The sequence below is a fragment of the Chiloscyllium plagiosum genome, chromosome 16 (assembly GCF_004010195.1).
Source record: "Chiloscyllium plagiosum isolate BGI_BamShark_2017 chromosome 16, ASM401019v2, whole genome shotgun sequence".
NCBI classification, from domain to species: domain Eukaryota; kingdom Metazoa; phylum Chordata; class Chondrichthyes; order Orectolobiformes; family Hemiscylliidae; genus Chiloscyllium; species Chiloscyllium plagiosum.
The window spans coordinates 30,851,441-30,873,709 of NC_057725.1; the positions used below are offsets into that span (position 1 = coordinate 30,851,441).

Sequence of the window (22,269 nt, forward strand, 5' to 3'; positions counted from 1 at the left end):
TCAGCACCGCCTTCCTAACCTGAGATCTTCTTCCCGACCTCTCCGCCCCCACCCCAGTCTGACCTTTCACCCTCACCTTGACCTCTTTCCACCTATCACATTTCCGGCGCCCCTCCCCCAAGTCCCTCCTCCCTACCTTTTATCTTAGCCTGCTGGACAAACTTTCCTCATTCCTGAAGAAGGGCTTATGCCCGAAACGTCGATTCTCCTGTTCCCTGGATGCTGCCTGACCTGCTGTGCTTTTCCAGCAACACATTTTCAGCTCTGATCTCCAGTATCTGCAGACCTCACTTTCTCCTCAAAAAGAACTGTAATGACATGAATAAAAACAATTTCTGTAGTAAATTGTTATAATCTGAAATGCACTGCCCGAAGGGGTAATGGAAGAAAATTCAACACTAAGTTTCAAAATCAGATGGATGAACAAACTTTTTCAGGGCTATAAGGAGAGGAGTGGGATTAATTGGATTACATTTTCAAAAAGCCAGCATAGGCAAAACCCGTTAAATGGCCTCATTTGGTTTTGTATTGTTTAATGAAAAGGAGTGGCCAGTGGAAGAGGTGGAGCTGGTACACTTGCAACTTTTAAAAGGCATCTGGATAGGTATATGAATAGGAAGGGTTGAGAGGGATATGGGCCAAATGCTGGAAAATGGGACTAAATTTATTTAGGATATCTGATCGACATTGACAGGTTGGACCAAAGGGTCTGTTTCCGTGCTATACATCTCTATCACTCTCTGACATTTAATTTTCTCTATTGAGAATCCAAGGTTCATCTGACAGAATGTTACTACAGTTGAAGATTGGCAGATGTAGTTTAGTCAGGGATTTGTGATTAAGAGGCACAGAGTTTCGGTTTTAATCATGTAGAATGTCAGGGGAAAGGAGTGATAGAGAAACAAAGGAATTTCATATTTTTGAAGGCTGTGTAAGAAAGAGCTGCAATACAGTTTGATTTGAACACAGTGAGAATACAATCTGAAGGAAGTGTGTCAGGAAGCTTAGCTATTGCTTTGGAAAACAGGAGACAAAGACTTTGGAATATTAAGGATGGTAAAAATTATAATAAAGGGATGGAAAAGAGGGATTGGAAGGTAGTGAAGAGATTGGGGGCTCAGCTATCAGCTGGAAAGCTTCATGGCCAGAAATGCTACTAAAGGCTCCAGGAGATATGGGAAACCATTTTAAATTTTGGACATTCTTGGGCCTATGTAGAGTGTATGGAATCATTTAAATGTTTGGTCTGAAATGACTAACATGAAGACAATTCTCAGATTGAAATAAAACAAATAACTGCAGATGCTGGACATCTGGAACAAAAACAGAAAGTGCTAGTGAAACACAACAGGTTTGACAGCATCTGTAGTGAGAAAGCAGAGTTAACATTTCAAGAATGGTGACTCTTCTTCAATTCTGCCAGCTCTGATGAAGTGTCACAGGACCCAAAGTATTGACTGTTTTCTCCCCACAGATGCTGCCAAACTAGCAATTTGTGTTTTTTTCTCCCAGATTGAAAGTAATGTGAGAGATCCATTTGAGGCTATGGAAATAGGGAACCTGAGACCATTGGATAGCTTTATCAACGACTAGTTGCAGGCATGACAGGTCTGAATGTGCATTATTCCAAAGGAGTTAGTGATGCCAAAACTATGGATAAAGACAGAAGTAGAGGCACTAGAAATAAAAGATCAAAGAACAAAGAAAATTACAGCACAGAAACAGGCCCTTCGACCCTCCAAGCCTGTGCTGATCCAGATGCTGTATCTAAACCTGTTGCCTATTTTCTAAGGATCTGTATCCCTCTGCTCCCTGCCCATTCATATATCTATCTAGAAACGTCTTACATGATGCTGTCTTGCCCACCTCTACCACCTCTGCTGGCAATGCATTCCAGGCACCCACCACCCTCTGCGTAAAGAACTTTCCGTGCATATCTCCCCTAAACCTTTCCCCTCTCCTTAACTTGTGACCCCTAGTAATTGAATACCCCACTCTGAGAAGAAGCTTCTTGCCATCCACCCTGTCTATACCTCTCATGATTTTGTAGACTCAATCAGGTCCCCCTCAACCTCCATCTTTTTAATGAAAATAATACTAATATAGTCAACCTCTCTTCATAGCTAGCACCCTCCATACCAGGCAACATCCTGGTGAACATCCTCTGCACCCTGTCCATAGCATTCACATCCTTTTGGTAATGTGGCGACCAGAAGAGCTAAGAAGAGCCAGGAGGGGATGTGAGAAGTCGTTGGCAAATAGGATCAATGAAAACTCTAAAACTTTCCATAGGTATATAAGGAATAGAAGAATGACTAGAGAAAGATTAAGGCCAATCAAGGATAGTAGTGGGAAGTTGTGCGTGGAGTCTGAGGAGATAGGGGAATATTTTTTGTTAGTATTCATACTGGAAAAAGACAATATTGTTGAGGAGAATACTGAGATACAGGCAACTAAACTAGACGGAATGAGGTTCACAAGGAGGAAGTGTTAGCAATTCTGGAAAGTGTGAAAATAGATAGGTTCCCTGGGCTAGATGGGATTTATCCTATGATTCTCTGGGAAGCCAGCGAGGAGATTACAGAGCCTTTGGCTTTGATCTTTATGTCGTCATTGTCTACAGGAATAATGCCAGATGACCGGAGGATAACAAGTATTGTCCCCTTGTTCAAGAAGGGGAGAAGAGACAATCCGTAATTATAGACCACTGAGCCTTACTTCGGTTGTGGTAAAGTGTTGAAAAGGGTTATAAGAGATAGGATTTATAATCATCTAGAAAGGAATAATTTGATTAGGGATAGTCAACACGGTTTTGTGAAGGGTAGGTCATGTCTCACAAACCTTATTGAATTCTTTGAGAAAGTGACCAAACAGATGGATGTGGTGTGTATGGATTTCAGTAAGGCATTTGATAAGTTTCCCCACGGTAGGCTATTGCACAAAATATAAGGCATGGGATTGAGGGTGATTTAGTGTTTTGGATCAGAAATTGGCAAGCTGAAAGAAGATTGAGGGTGGTGGTTGATGGGAAATGTTCATCCTGGAGTTCAGTTACTAGTGATGTACCGCAAGCATCTGTTTTGGGACCATTGTTGTTGGTCATTTTTATAAATGACCTAGCTGAGGGTGTAACAAGATGGGTTAATAAATTTGCAGATGACACTAAGGTCGGTGGAGTTGTGGACAATACTGAAGGATGTTGCAAGTTACAAAGGGACATAGATAAGCTGCACAGCTGAGCTGAGAGGTGGCAAATGCAGTTTAATGCGGAAAAGTGAGAGGTGATTCACTTTGGAAGGCACAACAGGGATACAGATTACTGGGCTAATGGTAAGATTCTTGATAGTGTAGATGAGCAGAGAGATCGTGGTGTCCATATAGATAGATCCCTGAAAGTTGCCACCAGGTTGGTTAGGGTTGAGAAGACATATGGTGTGTCAGCTTTTATTGGAAAAAAGATTGAGTTTTGGAGCCACGAGACCATGCTGCAGCTGTTCAGAACTCTGGTGCGGCCGCACTTGGAGTATTGCGAATTGTTCTGGTCACCGCATTATAGGAAGGATGTGGAAGCTTTGGAAAGGGTTCAGAGGAGATTTACTAGGATGTTGCCTGGTATGGAAGGAAGGTCTTATGAGGAAAAGCTGAGGGACTTGAGGCTGTTTTGGTTAGAGAGAAGGTTGAGAGGTGATTTAATTGAGACATACAAGATAATCAGAAGGTTAGATAGGGTGGACAGTGAGAGCCTTTTTCCTTGGATGACAATGGCTAGCATGAGGGTATATAGCTTTTAAATTGAGGGGTGGTAGATATAGGTTTGCTGTTAGAGGTAGTTTCTTTAATCAGAGAATAGTAGGCGCATGGAACACATTGCCTACAACATTAGTAGACTTGACAACTTTAAGGGCATTTAAATGGTCACTAGATAAATATATGGATGAAAATGGAATAGTGTAGGATAGATGGACATCAGATTGGTTCCACAGGTTGGTGCAACATCGAGGGCCAAATGGCCTGTACAGTGCTGTAATGTTCTATGTTCTGTGTTCTATGTTCTAGAACTGTACGCAGTATTCCAAATGTGGCCGAACCAAAGTCTTATGTAACTGTGAGAGAAAGTGAGGGCTGCAGATGCTGGAGATCAGAGCTGAAAATGTGTTGCTGGAAAAGCGCAGCAGGTCAGGCAGCATCCAAGGAACAGGAGAATCGACGTTTCGGGCATAAGCCCTTCTTCAGGACGCACTTTCCTCATTCCTAAAGAAGGGCTTATGCCCGAAACGTTGATTCTCCTGTTCTTTGGATGCTGCCTGACCTGCTGTGCTTTTCCAGCAACACATTTTCAGCTCTTATGCAACTGTAACATGACCTGTCAACTTTTGTACTCAATACCCCGTCCAATGAAGGAAGGTATGCCATAGGCCTTCTTGACCACTCTATCGACCTGCATTGCCACCTTTAGGGTACAATAGACCTGAACACCCAACTCTCTGTGCATCAATTTTCCCCATTGCTTTTCCATTTACTGTATAGTTCACTATAGATAGATGTGGCGCAGAGTGAAATGGCATAGAAATAAGTAGAAGGAAATCATACAGAGATCATTAGTGGAGTCTCATTTGTTGTCAAGGTGGTTGTTAGGATCACATGGATTGCAGCTGGAAAGTTGACATTGATGGTTATTGCAGTATGTTAAGGTTCCAACACAATTTCTGTTGATTTCAAGGCTGGAATGACTCAGAATTTATTGTACAGAAATTGAGTTTTGAAAATTGTGAACAATATTTATTAGGTTGCGAGCTGTATTCTAGGGACTAATTCTTAACCACTCATGATTACTTGGAACATGCTGCATCAAGTCTTTGTACTTGCAATGCACAACCTTGGTGTCACAGTAACCTTGCTTTGTTTTGGTGATATAACATGTCATTCACTTATAGCTTTTGGAAGTCCCTGGTACAAGAGAACAGGACATTCAATTACATTCTGAGGTTAGTTCTGTCACTATATTAATCATTTAATGTTGGTTTCATGAGCAATACTGTTTGAAGACTTACTTTTTTTTAATCCTAAACTATTGTATTAGAAGCACACCAGAAAATTATCTCCGACCAGAAAGACAGTGGAAGCCAGAAAGTTATCCCCAGCACCAGTGAGTTCCCAAGTCCCTCCTTCTGCAAATTTTTCAGAGGCATCAATGCAACCTGTTTCCCTGGGAACTGATGTCTGTAGAGAATCCAAGCCAATGGAAAAGAGTGACCATGTCAAAGTAAATCTCAACATAGATTCCAATGGGGCAGTACATACTTTGGGTAGCCCTACAAAGCTGGGAACTCCAGAGTACAAGGAATTTCCTTTAAGGCCCTCTCAACCTCTGGCTTCTGAATTAGCCACTCCACAGCCTGTCCCTGAACACATCGAGCAGACTGTTCCTCGCTCCAGAATGCCCTGCAGGGCTGAAATCAAGTCGTTTAGCTCACAGCCTTTGTTGCGCGCCATTTCCTGGGAATGTTTGGAGGTCGATGAGGAACTAAGCTCACCGCCACAATCACCCCCCAAGGCAGCGGAGAAATTTGGGTTCAGTGAAGTGTTTGACGCCAGTCAACTGAAAGCATCCAACTGCAAAGACTCATCGGCGCAACCGAAGATGCAGAAACTTGCCAAGCTCCGGGAGGTAATATTGTTGCTCGGTAATAAGGCTTCCCACAGAGCAAAGCCTTGCATGCTTGATAGGCCTGTGCATATGCTTTTAAAGGTTGTCAAGGAGCTATCATATATGCTCTCTATTGTGATCTTGCAGGCATGACATTGACAGCAAGCAAACTAGTATTATCTTTCCTGAGTCAAAGTGCACTTTGCATGTGTTTCTTCTGATCTTGTCAGCTACACCATGCCATCATTGCTTGACAAGAAGTATGTGATAGATAGCATAGAATGTAATAAAGAAAACCAGAAAGGTTTTCCAAAATTGCTTCTTCAAAGTGCTGTTGTTCACAGCTGCGAATAAGAGCTGCATCTGCAAGAGCTTTCAAGCTAAACTGATAAACATTTGTCATATATTAAAAATCGTGTATCAGTGTGCATTTCCTGTCTGCCACATTTCTATCGCACTTTGGTGTTGCACCTTGGTGTCACGTGTTTTCCCATTATCAATCTCAGTGTCTGTATTTACAATGGGAACAGCCTATGTAAACTAGTCACACAGTAATTAAACCCACCCACAAATGATGGCACTCCAGTGTTGTAATTTTTCACCTCGCAGCTTTCAAATGTCTGTAGCAGAGAATGTTTGACACTTGAACCAGCTTCACACCTTTGCTCTGCAAAATGCTGTAAGCTTTTGTTTTTTGAATATAAATAATATGAATAAATTAGTAAAATAAAGAGAAAATACATGACTTTAAAATGATTGTATCTTAATCAGCATGATCACCCTTTTGAATATTAGGTTTGATTTGTTATAATTAATTTATAAACAAAAATACTACAAGGAAACTTTAGGATAGTACATTTTTTGGGGGTTGGCTGGTGGTTCAGACTAATCAACAGGTAAAGCTTGGTTTTCCTCTTTATCTAATAACATCACTTATCACATCTGGAACATTCCATCTGAAAAGGTAGCAGAAACTGATTCCATAAATAATTTTAAAAGAGTATCAGGTAGATACTGGAGGTTGGAAAACTTACAAAGTTATAGGCAAAAAGAGTGGGAGTCTAGGACCAAACAGGACTGCTTGTTCTAAGAGCTGGCAGACATACAATGGGCCAAATCGCCTGACCTGTTATAATTTCTTTTTATTTCTCAGGAACATCTCAAAGGACTTTAAATTCATTCAACTGTTTTGAAACAGTTGTACTATTACTAATGTTCATCAAATTCAATGTACCTTACACAGCCCCCTGCTGTACTCCTTATACACTCACGACTGTGTGGCCAAATTCCACCCAACTCCATTTACAAGTTTGCTGATTACACCACCTGTGACAGGGACTGTAGTTCACACACTGAACTCTTTAGCCACTTGAGGACTAATGTTTAGTGTGGAAGCAAGTCATCTTCGATTACTGGGGACTGCCTAAGAGGGAGAGAATCAATTATGCACGTAACGCTAATAAGACCCTATTTGTTCCCTATAATGTGACTGTGGGTTGAAATCCAGTGACCAAATTATCTAGAAACCTCTCAGAATCTCCAACACTCAGCTAATCGGATGCTGTGGGCCAGAGAGAAGTCACCTCATTTAAATGGCATGGGAAAGCTCTGGTAGTCCTGGTGAGAAACTTCAGGCTGTTACCATCTCCTAAAGGCTGTGCGGTTGGCTGCTTGCTGCTGTCCTGGTAATTGGCAAATGTAATAATGGTGATATGAGGAGAAGGTTTATCATGCCCTGGAATGTCCTGCTTGAGAATGTGATGGGATCAAGGTCCATTGAGGCTTTCAAATGGGAATTAGATCCTTATCTGAGAAAAGAAAAGAATGCATGCTCACAGGGAAATGATAGTGGAGTAACTTCCACTGTACCTCTTCTTCAGAGGGCTAGAACAAATGCCTATATCTGATATAACTATTCTTCAAGTTAATAGCTTTTCTTCCTCTCCCTCTGTCTCTCTCTCTCTTTCTCTTTCTCTCTCATGTGTCTATGATCCTTTATCTGTGTTTGATTTATGTATCTAAAAATATTTTTGTGTGATGTTACAATTCTGATGAGAAGAATGTGCTCATCATCAAGCCCCACTACTTACCAGCTATAACTAAATGTTTTATTGAGTATCAAATTGTGTCTCTTTTGTACTCTATCCAGAGTCAAAGAAATGCTTCTTTAATGAACTCAAAAATAACACATTAATTACAGACAGGACTTGTTCTTTAAACAAACAGTAAAATGGTGACCAACTAAGCTATTCAGAGTTAAACTATATTCCCACAGTGCCTCGATGCTGAATGTTGGTCTGGTCAATGGCACTGGTGTTGCTGTGTCTTTCTTCCCAGCGGATTTGCAGGCCGCATTGCTGGTACTGCTGCAGTGCCTTCAGGTTTCTGCTGTAGATGGCCCATGTCTTAGAGCCATATACAAGGGTGGAAACTACCACAGCTCTGTAAACCATGATCTTGCTGTCAGGTCTGTTGTCCTCAAACACCCTTTTCCTCAGGCCACCAAAAGGCTGCATTAGCACACTGGAGGCGATGCTGGATCTCTTCACCAATAGCTGCTTTGGCCAGCGATCTTTGAGAAGATTTGTAGCTCAGGATGATGATAAGTATGTAAGTTTGCTCGCTGAGCTTGAAGGTTTGTTTTCAGACGTTTTGTCACCATACTAGGTAATATCAGTGAGAGTCTCCGGTGAAGCTGCTTTTGCCGACAGGATACTCCTGAGGTATTGGAAGTGGTCAACTTAATTTACATCTCTAAAAAAAATACAGCTCAGTCAATCAGGCAGAATGTTCTTAACTCAAAAGACTAGCTGTCATTCAGTCTCAAATTCTCCCCCTCACTGTTTCAAAAAAATATTGTGTTGCACAGCTCAAAAATATACAGCAATTGTTTTTCAAATTGCTCAACCCTCCTGGTATTTCAGTTACATAGCAATCCAACTTCCATTTCAGTTTATAGTTACAAAAATATGTGGTCTTTTACAACTGACACTTGCAGAATAATGTTAAAAATCACACAACACCAGGTTGTAGTCCAACAGGTTTATTTGGAAGCACTAACTTTCTACCTGATGAAGGAGCAACATTCTGAAAGCTAGTGCTTCCAAATAACCTGTTGGACTATTTCCTGGTGTTGTGTGATTTTTAACTTTGCCTACTCCAGTCCAAGGAGAAAGTGAGGACTGCAAATGCTGGAGATCAGAGCTGAAATTGTGTTGCTGGAAAAGCGCAGCAGGTAAGGCAGCATCCAAGGAGCAGGAGAATCAACGTTTTGGGCACAAGCTCTTCTTCAGGAAGAAGAAGGGCTTGTGCCCGAAACGTTGATTCTCCTGCTCCTTGGATGCTGCCTGACCTGCTGCGCTTTTCCAGCAACACATTTTCAGCTCTACTCCAGTCCAACACCGCCACCTCCTCATCATTGCAGAATGATAGAAAATCTTCAGACCAGTTCAGATTCAAATGGAAAACAATTACAAACCTTAATATGTAAACTTGTTTCACAAATATTTCCTGAAAGGTATTTCAACTGGTTTTAATTTCCTCTTACTGACAGAGAGAATATTCTATATTTTTTCACTTCCACACATCTAGGTCTGTGAAGACTCACAGCAACTTCAGGTCAGAAGTTTTTTCTAGGCATTGGCCAGAACAGATCCTAGGGTTCTTCCAATTCTGTTTGTTTAGCAATTAGACATTGGAGCAGAATTAGGTCATTTGGCCCATTGAGTTTGCTCTACCATTTAATCATGGCTGATACCTTTCTCAGCCCCATTCTCCTGCTTTGTCCCCACTATCCTTGATCCTCTTATCAATCAAGAACCTAACTATGTCTTAAATACACTCAATAATGTAGCCTCCACAACCCTCTGCTGCAATGAGTTGCACGGATTGCTCTCTGGCTGAAGAAAGTCTTCCCCATCTCAGTTCTAAAGAGTCATCCTTCACTCTGAGGCTGCCTTTTCGGTACCTAGTCTCTCCTAGTAGGACTGTAAAACCCACTTTTTCTCACCTAAATGCTTTTTATTGGATTCTGCTCCCAAAATTATTTGCATTTCTAGTAAACAGCAGATAATCCCCAGTTCTCTTTGATCTTTTGACTTTTTGTGATAAAGTTACTTCAACACAAAAATGTCTAAATATTTCATATTCAGTTCCAAATTTCAGTTTTTCATCACCCCTTAACATATACTGTATATTTCTTACAGTGTGAACAATTATCCTATCTGCTCTTTCACATTGTCTCTCCCCATCTTTTTTTCTAACTTCCTGTCTGTATCAGCACCTTCCGCCTTCTCTCTCTTCCTGTCTGTCCTTGCTGTTATGTCCACCCGGATCTTACTTCCCATGTTTTTTTTTCTCTTTTTTTTATTCCCTGTTCACTTTTCCTGCATTACCATTCATGCTCTCTCTCTCTTTCTCAGTTCCAATTCTCTTTCTCCTCTATGATACTCAGTCCTGTAAAGCACTTTGCCATGTTTTATGTGGGAGCTGCTATGTAAATGCAAGCTGTTGTTGTGGTTAGTTTAGATTGTGTTTGTCTTGCAAACAACATCTTCTCTGCTGGAGTTCTAGAGTAAGAGAGAAATTGCCATAAGCTATTTTGTCCCTCCAATGGCCAAATTTATTTGTTTGTTCCAACAGCCAGCTTTATTGGGCGGTGCAACAGGAATTTGCGAGGCTACACTGTTTATTCAGCAGGGTGAACTCGATGGGTCTTTCTCAATATCCTGTTGGCAGGATTTTATGCAAAAGATTTAACCTTGAGGTATCATTTTGCAGCATTCAGTACCGTTACTTAGCAAATTATACTTGGGAAATATGCTACACCTCTTGATGTTTGAGTTGCATCTAGTATATGGTGAGGAATAATGTGTGACAAACTGCCTGATTTAAAAGCTAAGGTAGAAATGTAATCTGACATCATGTCTGCTGTATTTCACAGCTTTGTGTATAGTTTATAACCTGTGAACCTTGGACAGTCAATTGCTATCAGTGATGTGGTGAATACATAAAAGGTATGGAGGCAACTACTACATTTGTGTGATTTATACACTGGTCTTTATGGTAGTTGTAAGGTGTTTTACGATATTTGTGGGATTTTTTTAATCAAAAGATGCAGCATTTTAGTGCAACCCTACAATAGCCATTTTGCCTGGCAGAGAATTGCTTCCTGTGTGTTCAAATGCAGCCTCAATAATTCCAGTAGTAAACCAATCTCCAGTGTAAGACAAGTAAAAGGTTTATCTTTATTTAATCAGGAAAATAAAATGATGAGGAACCAAAACCTGTCAGCATTGAGATTACCGGATCTCAGTGAAACAATCGAACAAGACAGAGGTAGGAGAAAGCAGCTGAATCAGGCACTGATTATTGTGTATGTGTGGGGTTTGGGATGTGTGTCTGTGTCTGTTTGTAGGTGGACTGTGTATCAGAGCTTGGGTATGTGTATAAGGGTTTGAGAATGGTGAGAATGAGATGTATATGCGTGTATGTGCATGTTTGTGTGTGATGGGGCATTGTGTATGTGTGTGGTTGGGAGTGTATGCGTCAGATGGTATTTGGGGGTGTTGTAAACATGCCTGTGTGTGGTATGCACCAAATTTTTGCTTTGGGGCTCCATGTCTATCAAGGAGTCTTAGGGTTTGGCAATGGGTGCGGTTTGTGTAGGGGTGGGAGTATGTTTTGTGTACTCTATATGGGGATGCAGGCACAGTTTGGGTTTTTTATTGTGTGTGTTTAACAGTTCGAGCATTGCATTGATAAATAGCAAATATTAGCTTTGAATTGCAGCATTTTTGCTGTTCAAGCTCCCAGACTAATGTAAAATATTGATTGCCTCTGTGGGGGTGGAATCACCTGTTATGTAAAAGACGTGAGCTGCATTGAGTTAGATACTTTTCATTTCTTTGCCCATTAAACATTTAATTAGTCTAATTAATTTTGTCACTGAGCTTACTGGCCCAGAGTTTAACTCCTAGGAAACCAGATAGCAAACAACTGCAGGGTTCTGGCAGCATTGCAAATTGTTTATCACTTGCCTAGTTTCATAAAGTAAAAACCAAAATCAGAAACAAAAACAGAAATTGCTTGTAAAGCTCAGCAGGTCAGGTAGCATTTGTGGAGAGAAATCAGAGTTAGCCTTAGTTTTATGAAGTGTTCCTCTGCTGCAGTCAAAATGGGGAAGCTCAAACCCTTTTTTTATCATGCCATTTAGAAAGTTCCAACAGCTCATGGAAACTTTTACTGCAATATCTTTCAGGTCCATCTCCTATTCCCTGCCCAGCAGCTAATGGGAGTAAAGGCAATTCTGACATCACGCCAAATATCCCAGACTCTCTGTTGAGGAAGTTGAAGGTTCACAGGTCACTGCCTGGAGGGTAAGGTTACAATTCTGAGTCAAGATTGACAACTCAGTTCTCAAATATTTACCCCCTTCTCTCTCTTTATTTCCATCTCTTTTGGTTTCTTTCTCTTTTGCTATTGTTCTGCCTCTGTACCTGCCAAACTCTCTTTGTATCTCCCTCTGTTTGTGTCTTACTCCCTATCTTGTGTGTGCTCCATCACACACTTTTTTTTCCCTCTCTATCTTTATCTCAACTCTTTCTCTTACACCATTATCTCTTAATATATTTTTCTCATTTCCTTTCCTCTGGCCCTTTCTTTTTTTCCCTTCCTGACCCTTTCCGCATTTCTAACTCTCTCCCTTTTTCTGTCTCTGTCTCTTTCTCTTCCTTTACCTCTGTCTAAGCTCCATGTGCCTTTAACTCTTATGTTGTCCAGCCTCCTTTCTGTCTTTCTCTCTATTTACTTAGTTGTCTGCCTGTCTGTCTCATTCTCTCTCCCTTTCTCTCTTCCTCTTTCTGTTTCTCTCCCTCTTTCCTCAACATCCCAATCATGTCTCTGCTTCTCATAAGCTTATGTTTGATGAGCGTGGAATGGAAGAGGTCACTAGTCTTGTGACTGACTGAATTCGTGGCCCACCAGAACCACAACAATGATTACATTCGGACATCTAAACTATACAGTTTATAAACCTGAGCAAATTTACCATTTAAAACATGATATTTATTAATAAAAAAGCAGCTGGCATTTATGTAAGTACTTTTATAATAATAAAATATCCCAAGGTACATCACAGGAGCAATACTAATAACAAATGACAGTAGAGGTTAGATGTAGGAGAAGGGGGTGAAGGATATGCTAATAAATTTAGATGAAGATGGGTGGCAGGAGGCTTGTGAGGGACAAAACACTAGCACGACCAGGCAGTTGTTGAGTCACCAACTCTGGTTGGAGACATTTTTGTAGGTTTCATCAAGTGACATTCTAACCATTTGATGCATAACCATGTGATGGTTAATGACATGTCTCCCACAAATGTTTTTCATTCACCGTGTGAAAGTTGGATTCCATATAGTAAGTGTTTGTTGTATGAAAGAAGGCAAAATGAGGAGGTCTCCCTTGAGGAGGGAACATTATGTTTGGTAGGGAGAAGCTGAAAAATGCCCCTCATTTTAAAGATTGCCATTTCACAGTCTCCCTCAATTACCACAACCTTCCATTCTCACTTGTGTTCGGCATGTTTCTAATTCTTTAGGAGGATTATATCCCCAAGCCTAGAGAACCTAGTCATACCAAAGGTTAGCTGGTCAGGAGGTGAGTGGGTCAGGAGAGAGAGTGGTAGTGACACGTTCAAACAGGAAGAGTAAATCTTCTTGGCTAACAAGGGAGGAATCCTTGGATCTGGGACATTACTGGTCATTCCAGAACTGCTGGGAATCCTGCTTGGGTTGAATGGTCTGTTTTTATGCCACAGCGACTGTGTAACTTACAATTTTCTTTTTTCCTTGCAGTCCGCCTCCCCTGACTGAGAAGGAAATTGAGGTGGGTCTCTCATTTCCTTGCACTGTGCTGGTTGTAACTCCATTAAAATGTTCTCTTCTCTTCGAAAATATAAACCAACATGAGTACAAAGTCAACAAGTCTCCCATCAAAGGCTCTCTCAGAGTCTCCTGTGGCTCTTTATGACTTGTCTAGTTTGTCTGAAGGTCAAAGGACAGATTCTCAAGTGGAGAGAATACTGGCATCAAGTCAGCAATAACTGACTGACTCTTCATTGCTGAGCACAATGCAGATCATAGGACTAGGATTTAAAAGTCTAATTTAATCCAGACCGAAATGAATGATGCATTTAACAGATTCCTCCCAGCAGTCCCGCCATCCCAACTTGTGGGATCTGAATTTGATGGCTGCATTAATGGGATGCTACAGGATAACGACTATAAGGGCAAGTTACATTTTATAGGACACTTAACCACATAAAATGTTGCTCCACAAAGCAGAGTTAAACACCAGGATAAAGAGGAAGATATTATGAGGAATGGCTAACAACTTATTCGATGTCAAACACACAACACTGCAGATGGTGGAAATCCAAAATTAAAACAGAAAATAATGTACACGTTTTGGAGTGGGTGCAAAAGAGATTTACCAAGGTGTTGCCTGAAGTGGCGTGTATTGGACATGAGGTGAGGTTAGACAAACTTGGATTGTTTTCAATAGAGCATCAGAGGCTGAGAGACGACTTGATAGGAGTATATAAAATTATGACGGGCGTGCAGAGGGTGGATAGTCACAGTCTTATTCTCGATGGAAATGTCAAATACTAGAGGGCATAGGGTAAAGGTGAGATATTTAAAGGAGTTGTTCAAGGCAAGTGTTTTTACGCAGAGAATGTAGGTGCCTGCAGCGTGCTGTCTGGGGAGATGGTGGAAGCAGATATGATAGCAGTGTTTAAGAAGCATTTACAGACATGTGAACAGGCAGAGAATAGAGAATGGGTGTGTGTAGGCAGATGGGACTCGCTTAGAATGGCATCACAGTTGGCACGGTCTTGGTGGGCCAAAGGGCCTGTGCCTGTGCTGGACTATTGTATGTTCTATAAAATGTTGGTAATACTCAGCAGGACAAGAGCAGAAAGTAGTATCAATCCAGTCATCACTGTCCTGGGAAAGGGCCTGAGTTTTGTTTTCTTTTTTTTTTCTTGGGTTATAGGCATCGCTGACTAGGCCACCCCTAATAGCCCTGAAGAAAGTTTACTTTGGATGTAGGGTTAGCTTTCTGTTAGGAAGGTACTTCCAGGATTTTTACCCCAGCAACAGTGGACGGACAGTGTTATACTTCCAAGTCAAATGGTGTGCAGCTTGGAAGGGAACTTGAAGAGGGTGCTGCTTCCACTTGTCTATTGCCCTGACCTTTCTTGGCAGAGATCATGATTTTGGAACATTTTGTTGAAGAAGCCTTGGTGAGTTGCATCTCCTACATAGTACATAATGCTGCATTAGTGAGGAAGGGAGTGAATATTGAAGAAAACTGCTTTATTTGGATGGTGTCAGGTTTCTTGAGTCTTTTTGGAGTAGCACATTCCAGGCAAGTGGGAAGTATTTCATCACACTCCTGAGTTTGCCGAGTGGATGGTGGATAGTGGATAGACTTTGGAGAGTCAGGAGGTGAGTTACTTGACATCAGATTCCTAGCCTTTGACTTGCTCTTGTGGCCACAATATGACTGGTCCAGTTCAGTTTCTGGCCAATGGTAATCCCAGATGCTGATAGTGGAGGACGCAATGATAGTAAGGCCATTGAATGTTTCAGAGAGATGGTTAGATTATCTCTTATTGGTTTTAGGCAATGCCTCTTACTTCAGTGGCACACATGGCACTTGCCATTTATCAGTTCCTCTTCACTACCTACACAGGCACTGCGCCCCAACTCTTCCGCCGTTGCATCAATGACTGTATTGGTGAGCGTCCTGCACCCAGGCTGAGCAGGAGCATGTTCAACTTTGCCCACAACTTCCATCCCGCCCTCAAATTCACTTGGTCCATCTTGGGCACCTCCCTCCCCTTTCTTGACCTCACCATTTTCATCTCTGGCAACAGTCTCCTGACAGACGTTTACGACAAACCACATACTCCCATATCTACCTGGACTACACTTCCTCCCATCCAGTGTCCTGCAAGAACTCCATTCCATTCTCCCAATTTCTCCATCGCATCTGTTCGGACGAGGAGATATTCCACTCCCAAGCAAGCCAGATATCCATTTATTTCAAACAACATGCTTTTCCCCCCTCCATCATCAAGACAGTCCTCCACTGCACCATCTCCATTCTCTGTTCCACTGCTCTAAACCACCCCCGCCCTCCCCAAAGGCAATAAAGACAGAGTCCCCCTTGTCCTCACCTACCACGCTACTAGTTTCTGCATCCAATGCATTATCCTTAAACACGTCCGCCAAATCCAACTGGATCCCACCACCAAAAACAGCTTCCCCTCCCCACTTCTCTCTGCCTTCCACAAGGGTCATTCCCTTCGATAGTCCTTGGCTTGTGCCACTCTTCCTACTAACCCCCCTGAATCCACAGGTATATTCCCTACAACTAGAAATGATGCAAAACTGGCCAGTACACCACTCTCCTCACCTCCATCCAGGACCCCAAACAGTCCTTCCAGGTGAGACAGAAGTTCACCGGCCTCTCTTCCAACCTAGTTTACTGCATCAGGTGCTCCCGATGTGGTCTTCTCTACATCAGGGAGACCGAACGTAAAGTTAGGGACCGGCTCGCTGAGCATCTCAGCCTGGTCCACAGGGACAGATTGGACCTCCCAGTCACCACCCATTTCAATTGCCACTCCCTTTCCGACATGACCATCCTTGGCTTCCTCCATTGCCACAACGAAACAAACCGCAAATTGGAGGAACAACATCTCAGCGTCTGCCTGGGCAGCCTACAGCCCGGAGGACTCAACATTGAGTTCTCCAAGTTCAAATAACCTCCTTTCCCATCCCCCAACTCCCTTCCATGCCTTTCCCCCTCCCTTCTACTCCTCTCAGCCAACTACCAGATTCATTCCTCCCATTGACCAACCAGGTCGGATCCTCTACCTGTCTTCACCTATCCCCACTTCACCACCCTGCACCCGCCACCCCCTTTACCTGCAGCTCCCCTTGCACCCATCTCCAGTCCTGAAGAAGGATTACACCTGAAACATCGACTTCTCCACCTTATGATTCTGTCTGTCTCGGTGTCTTCTTCCAGCCTCCTGCTGGTCTATCTTGGATGCCAAAATCTGCAGTTTTTTTGTCTTTAACCATTTATCAGCCTAAGGCTGGATATCGTCTAGGTATTGCTGAAAATGGACACAGACTGCTTCAGTATCTGAGGAATCATGAATGATCCTGAACATTGTGCAATCATCAGTGAACATTGACACCTCCAACCGTATGATAGAGGGAAGGTCAATGAAGAAGCGAGTGAAGATGGTTGGGCCTAGGACACTGCCCATAGGATCTCCTCAGTGGAGAGTTTTCCCCCAATTCCACCAGTTTTTCTTGGGCTGCAAGATGTAATTTTCAGTCAAATGTTGCCTTGATGTCAAGGGCAGTCACTCTCACCTCACCTCGGACTGGAAGAAGGAATGTTCACATAATACACAAAAAGACCCACCTGCTTAGTACACTTACTGGTACCACAGTAACTTTTATTTAGAAGAAAAAGTTATTCACAATGAGAGCAAGTTTATTCATCCAGAGGAGATTAATGCTGAATGTCAACAGGTTGGACCTGGTTCAAGGAAGAAGCTGAGAATCCTCAGATCATCTGGGTGGTGATTGGATGTCATTGATGGAGAGGACAAGAAAAGAGGAAACTGATAAAATGATAAAGTCCGTGGTTGAGCAATAGATGTAGGTGAAAGTGAGGACTGCAGATGCTGGGGATCAGAGTCGAAGAATGTGGTGCTGGAAAAGCACAGCTGGTCAGGCAGCTTCTGAGGAGCAGGAGAATCGATGTTTTGAGCATAAGCCCTTCATCAGGAAAGAGGTTTCGTTCATTCTCAGTGAGGGGGAGGTCTGGCGGGGAATAGTAAAACATGACAGGGCTGGGAGCTAAGACCTGGTGTGGGGCTGAAGCTGGGAGTGGGGCTGGAGACTGTCACTGGAGTGGGTGTGGTTATGAGATTTTGGGTGATGTTACCAATGGAAGTGATGCTCACCCCTGGGAGTCATGGGGGCAGAAGTGGCATCTTTGGTGGCATCCTTGGAGGCAGAGGTGACATAACGCATGATGTAGGCAATTTTGTCAGCGGTGTTCAGATGAGTGACGTCGGTATGGGCAGAAGTGGGTGTGGTGGCGACCACTATGGGGGCGCAAGCGATGGAATGCGTGACATAGGCGATGTCGGTGGTGTTCCGGTGAGTGACATTGGTGGGGGCAGAAATGGGTGCAGCGGTGGGGGCAGAAGAGACATGTTGGGTAGACTTCACGCTGGTTTTGGCAGCGGTGGATCTTGTGGCATTTGCCGCAGTGGTGGATCTTACAGTGATCATGGAGGTGGTTGTATTGGCGGCGATTGTGAAGGCAGCATAGTCAGCAGTGGCTGTGATCTGTGGGGTGGCGGGGGCTGAAGTGACATCATCGTTCGCCGTGGTAGTGGTGGCTGGAGCAGCCACATGGCTAATGGCATCCAAGTGGTTCCAGAGGCCAGGAGAAGCTTCTAGGATGATTGAGGAATCCCAGGTATTGAGGTAAGTACATGAAAGTTTGGTGTACTTGCGTTCCTTGATGTCTGATATGATTGAGAAAAAACATTTGTTGAGTGTGTGAATCTTTGAAGGATGAAGAGCAGCAAAGATCCTTTGCAAGTCTGGGAGAATGTGGCCCTGAGCTGGGGCAGACTGACTGCAGGGAGAGTAGGCAACAGTGCATGGCTGTGAGTGTGGAGTGGAGGATCCAGAGGGAGAACTGTTTCTGGAGGCTTTGGATTTGCGATAGGTACTGGTTGTCCTGGTCAGGTTCAAATTGTAATGGTCTGAATGTAGTTTGGAGTCCATGCGGGATCAGTGGGTTCCGTAGGCAGGCACTGAGGAAGGCAATGTGCTTGTACTGGCAGGTCTGCTTCAGGATGTGGCTGAAGATCTTCAGGCCAGAGGAGACGACTTGGGGGTTACAGTAAGAGAGAGACTCACTGAAGTCCTTGTAGAGGGAGAAGAGAACTTCTAAAAGGTAGGCATCCTTGGAAGAGGCTTCGCAGTAAGGTTATAATAATCAACTAGTAGAAAGTGAGGACTGCAAATGCTGGAGATCAGAAGAATGTGGTACTGGAAAAGTACAGCCAGTCAGACAGCATCCAAGGAGCAAGAGAATCGACGTTTCGAGCTTAAGCCCTTCATCAGGGATGAGGCAATAGATGTAGGTGCAAAGCAACTCTAGTAACAGAGAAAACATACTATCAAGACAGGAAGAAACCTTTATTTCTAACATTTTCCTGATCTGATAAAATGTCATAAGTCTGAAAACATAGGGTTAAATTGTATGGGGAAGCTGACTGCTCCCTAATGCTACACCATCCCCAACTAAATCATTGAAGAAAAACACATCTGTCCCACGGTGACATTATGCCATCAATGATATTAATGAGAACAGAGTGGGTCTTCCACCCCTCAGTAGGAAGAAGACTACCTTCAGAACAACAATCAATCTAATTGGCAGCAGATCCTGCTGTCCCCACTAAACCTGGAAATGAGAAAAGTAACTACTGCTGGATGTTGAGAGACGTGCATCCTAGTAGGGCTTGGGGGAAGTGGCGAAGAGGGGGTGGCTTATGGTACACATTTTCCAGTCTGGGCAGGAGAAAGGAAACAGGAGGCAATCAATCTTCTGGAGTTGAGCCCCCATTGCACAAAAGCCACCTCCCAAATCCTTCTTATTGTATTACAAAATGAATGGTCCACTCTGAGCTGTCATCCCAGTATAACCATATTATGGCACGGACAGGGTAACATTGGAGTGAAATGAGCATCATCCATCAGAGTGAATGCATTGTGAGTGGGAAGGTGGTGGGCTAGACATACAACTTACTTTACAGGCTCATTACCATGTCACTGAAAACATGTTCCTTGGAGGCATGTAGAATTCAACCTGTCAACATTTTCTCTGTCACCACAAATGCTTCCAGATCTGCTAAGTATTTCCTGCATTTTTATATTAACTAAATCAAAGAAATGGGTTTTAATAAGGCGCTTAAGAAAGTGAGACAAGCTGGAGGCTGGAAGAACACAGAAATTTGGGTGTAACCCTTCTTCAGGTCTGGGGTGGGTGTGGGAGGAGTGGGGAGAGGCGGGGTGGTGAGGTAGGTGGACACAGGTAGAGGGTACAACCTGGTTGGTCTATGGGGGGAATGAATTCAGTCATAGCTGGAATGAAGGATCCTTCAGAGGAATGGAAAGGAAGGGGCGGGGCTGGGAAGGGAGTCAGGGGATGGGAAGGGAGGTTATATGATGCAGATAAAGGAGGGGGGAGTGGGCTGGTGAGGTAAGGATCGGTGAACCGCTGACGCCCTACACCCACTCCCAGTTTTGATGAAGGGTTACACATGAAATGTTGACTTCTCCACCTCTTGATGCTGCCTGGTTTGCTGTGCTCTTCCAGCCTCCTGCCTGTCTACCTTGGATTTCAGCATCAGCACATTTTTTTGTCTCTAACTTAAGAAAATGAGGCGATTATAAATTGAAATGGCCTAATTTTAGAGGGAATGCCAAAACCTTGAAACCTGGGTTTTCTGTGCATAAATCTTTGTAAGTGGCAGGACAAATTGAGAAAGCTGTTAAAAAGCAAATGGAATTCTTGGTTTTATTGATTCAGCATAGACTCTTTATAAAATGCTGGTAAGATCTCATCTAGAGTACTGAGTCCAATTCTGGACACCTATAGACTGTTTTTAAAATAGACTGTTTTAAAAGCTATCCCTTAACAGAGACTGTTTTAAAAATTGGATTGGATACATATTTGAAAAGGAAATGTTTACAGGGTTGTGGTGAAAAAGGTGGAGTGGAACTAATTGGTTTCAAAAAAATTAGCATCAGAAAAATGGGCTGAATGATTTCCTTTCATGATGTAAGATTATATGAGAACAATAGGTTTTTCACAAAGAGGAGAGACATTGCCTGTACTACATCACTCCTACCTGTCTGTGAATGTACAATGCATAAATATTCAAGTTTTTTTCCCCAACAGAATACATTTATACAACTCTCCCTGGCGTTTAAGAATGATAGCTATACATTAGAAACAAGGCTGGGCCTGGCTGAAAGAGAGCGAAATCTTGCTGAGGAAAATACAGAAAAGGAACTCGAAAATTTCAAAACAGAGATGAAGGTGAGAAATACTACTCACAAATCCACTGATGTCAATCTTTGCACACATAATGGTGACTTCCTAATCTAATATGTGTGTTGGGAATGATGCTCCCTTAGGACATAATTCTAATAATCTTTGTACATTCCCTGTGACCATTGTTGAAGGCTCCACAAGCAGGATTCAGGCAAAACTCCAGAAACCTCAATTTAAATGGACTGGACGTGCCTGGATAGTTGAGAAATATCTCTCTGCAAGATCCTGTTTTCAAATTTGTATCATTGATAGTCACAGGTAAGGGGCCGGAAGACTGGAGGTTGGCTAACGTGGTGTCACTGTTTAAGAAAGGTGGTAAGGAGAAGCCAGGGAACTGTAGACCAGTGAGCCTGACGTTGGTGATGGGCAAGTTGTTGGAGGGAATGCTGAGAGACAGGATGTACATGCAATTTGAAAGTCAAGGACTGGTTAGGGATAGTCAACATGGTTTTGTACGTGGGAAATCATGTCTCACAAACTTGATTGAGTTTTTTGAAGAAGTAACAAAGAGGATTGATGAGGGCAGACGGTAGACGTGATCTATATGGACTTCAGCAAGATGTTCAACAGGCTTCCCCATGGGAGACTGGTTAGCAAGGTTAGATCTCACAGAACACAGGGAGAACTAGCCATTTGGATACAGAACTGGCTCAAAGGTAGAAGACAGAGGATGTTGGTGGAGAGTTGTTTTTCAGACTAGAGGCCTGTGACCAGTGGAGTGCCACAAGGATCGGTGCTGGGTCCACTACCTATCATCATTTATATTAATGATTTGGTGTGAGCATAAAAGGTATACTTAGTAAGTTTGTAGATGACACCAAAATTGGAGGTGTAGTGGACAGCGAAGAAGGTTACCATGGATTACAATGGGATCTTGATCAGATGAGCCAATGGGCTGAGAAGTGGCAGATGGAGTTTAATTCAGATACATGCGAGGTGCTGTATTTTGGGAAAGCAAATCTTAGCAGGACTTATACACTTAATGGTAAGGTCCTAGGGAGTGTTGCTGAACAAAGAGACAATGGAGTGCAGTTTCATAGCTCCTTGAAAGTGGAGTCTAAGGTAGATAGGATAGTGAAGAAGGTGTTTGGTATGCTTTCCTTTATTGGTCAGAGTATTGAGTACAGGAGTTGGGAGGTCATGTTGCAGCTGTACAGGACATTGGTTAGGCCACTTAGACTCATAGAGTCATAGAGATGTACAGCATGGAAACAGACCCTTCGGTCCAACCCATCTATGCTGACCAGATATCCCAAACCAATCTAGTCCCACCTACCAGCACCCGGCCCATATCCCTCCAAACCCTTCCTATTCATATACCCATCCAAATGCCTCTTAAATGTTGCAATTGTACCAGCCTCCACCACTTCCTCTGGCAGCTCATTCCATAC

General features: G+C 42.9%; 1 protein-coding gene across 3 annotated transcripts in view; it reads left to right on the forward strand.

Moving 5' to 3' along the window:
• Positions 1-22,269, forward strand: part of mrvi1 (murine retrovirus integration site 1 homolog) — a 161,688-nt gene that overhangs the window by 102,357 nt on the left and 37,062 nt on the right. For all 3 annotated transcript variants that reach the window (XM_043705685.1, XM_043705686.1, XM_043705687.1), the window contains exons 11-16: positions 4,935-4,985; positions 5,081-5,668; positions 10,906-10,984; positions 11,907-12,024; positions 13,501-13,531; positions 20,723-20,863. In XM_043705685.1, coding sequence (XP_043561620.1) covers positions 4,935-4,985; positions 5,081-5,668; positions 10,906-10,984; positions 11,907-12,024; positions 13,501-13,531; positions 20,723-20,863 — 1,008 coding nt within the window. The remainder of the gene's footprint in view (positions 1-4,934; positions 4,986-5,080; positions 5,669-10,905; positions 10,985-11,906; positions 12,025-13,500; positions 13,532-20,722; positions 20,864-22,269) is intronic.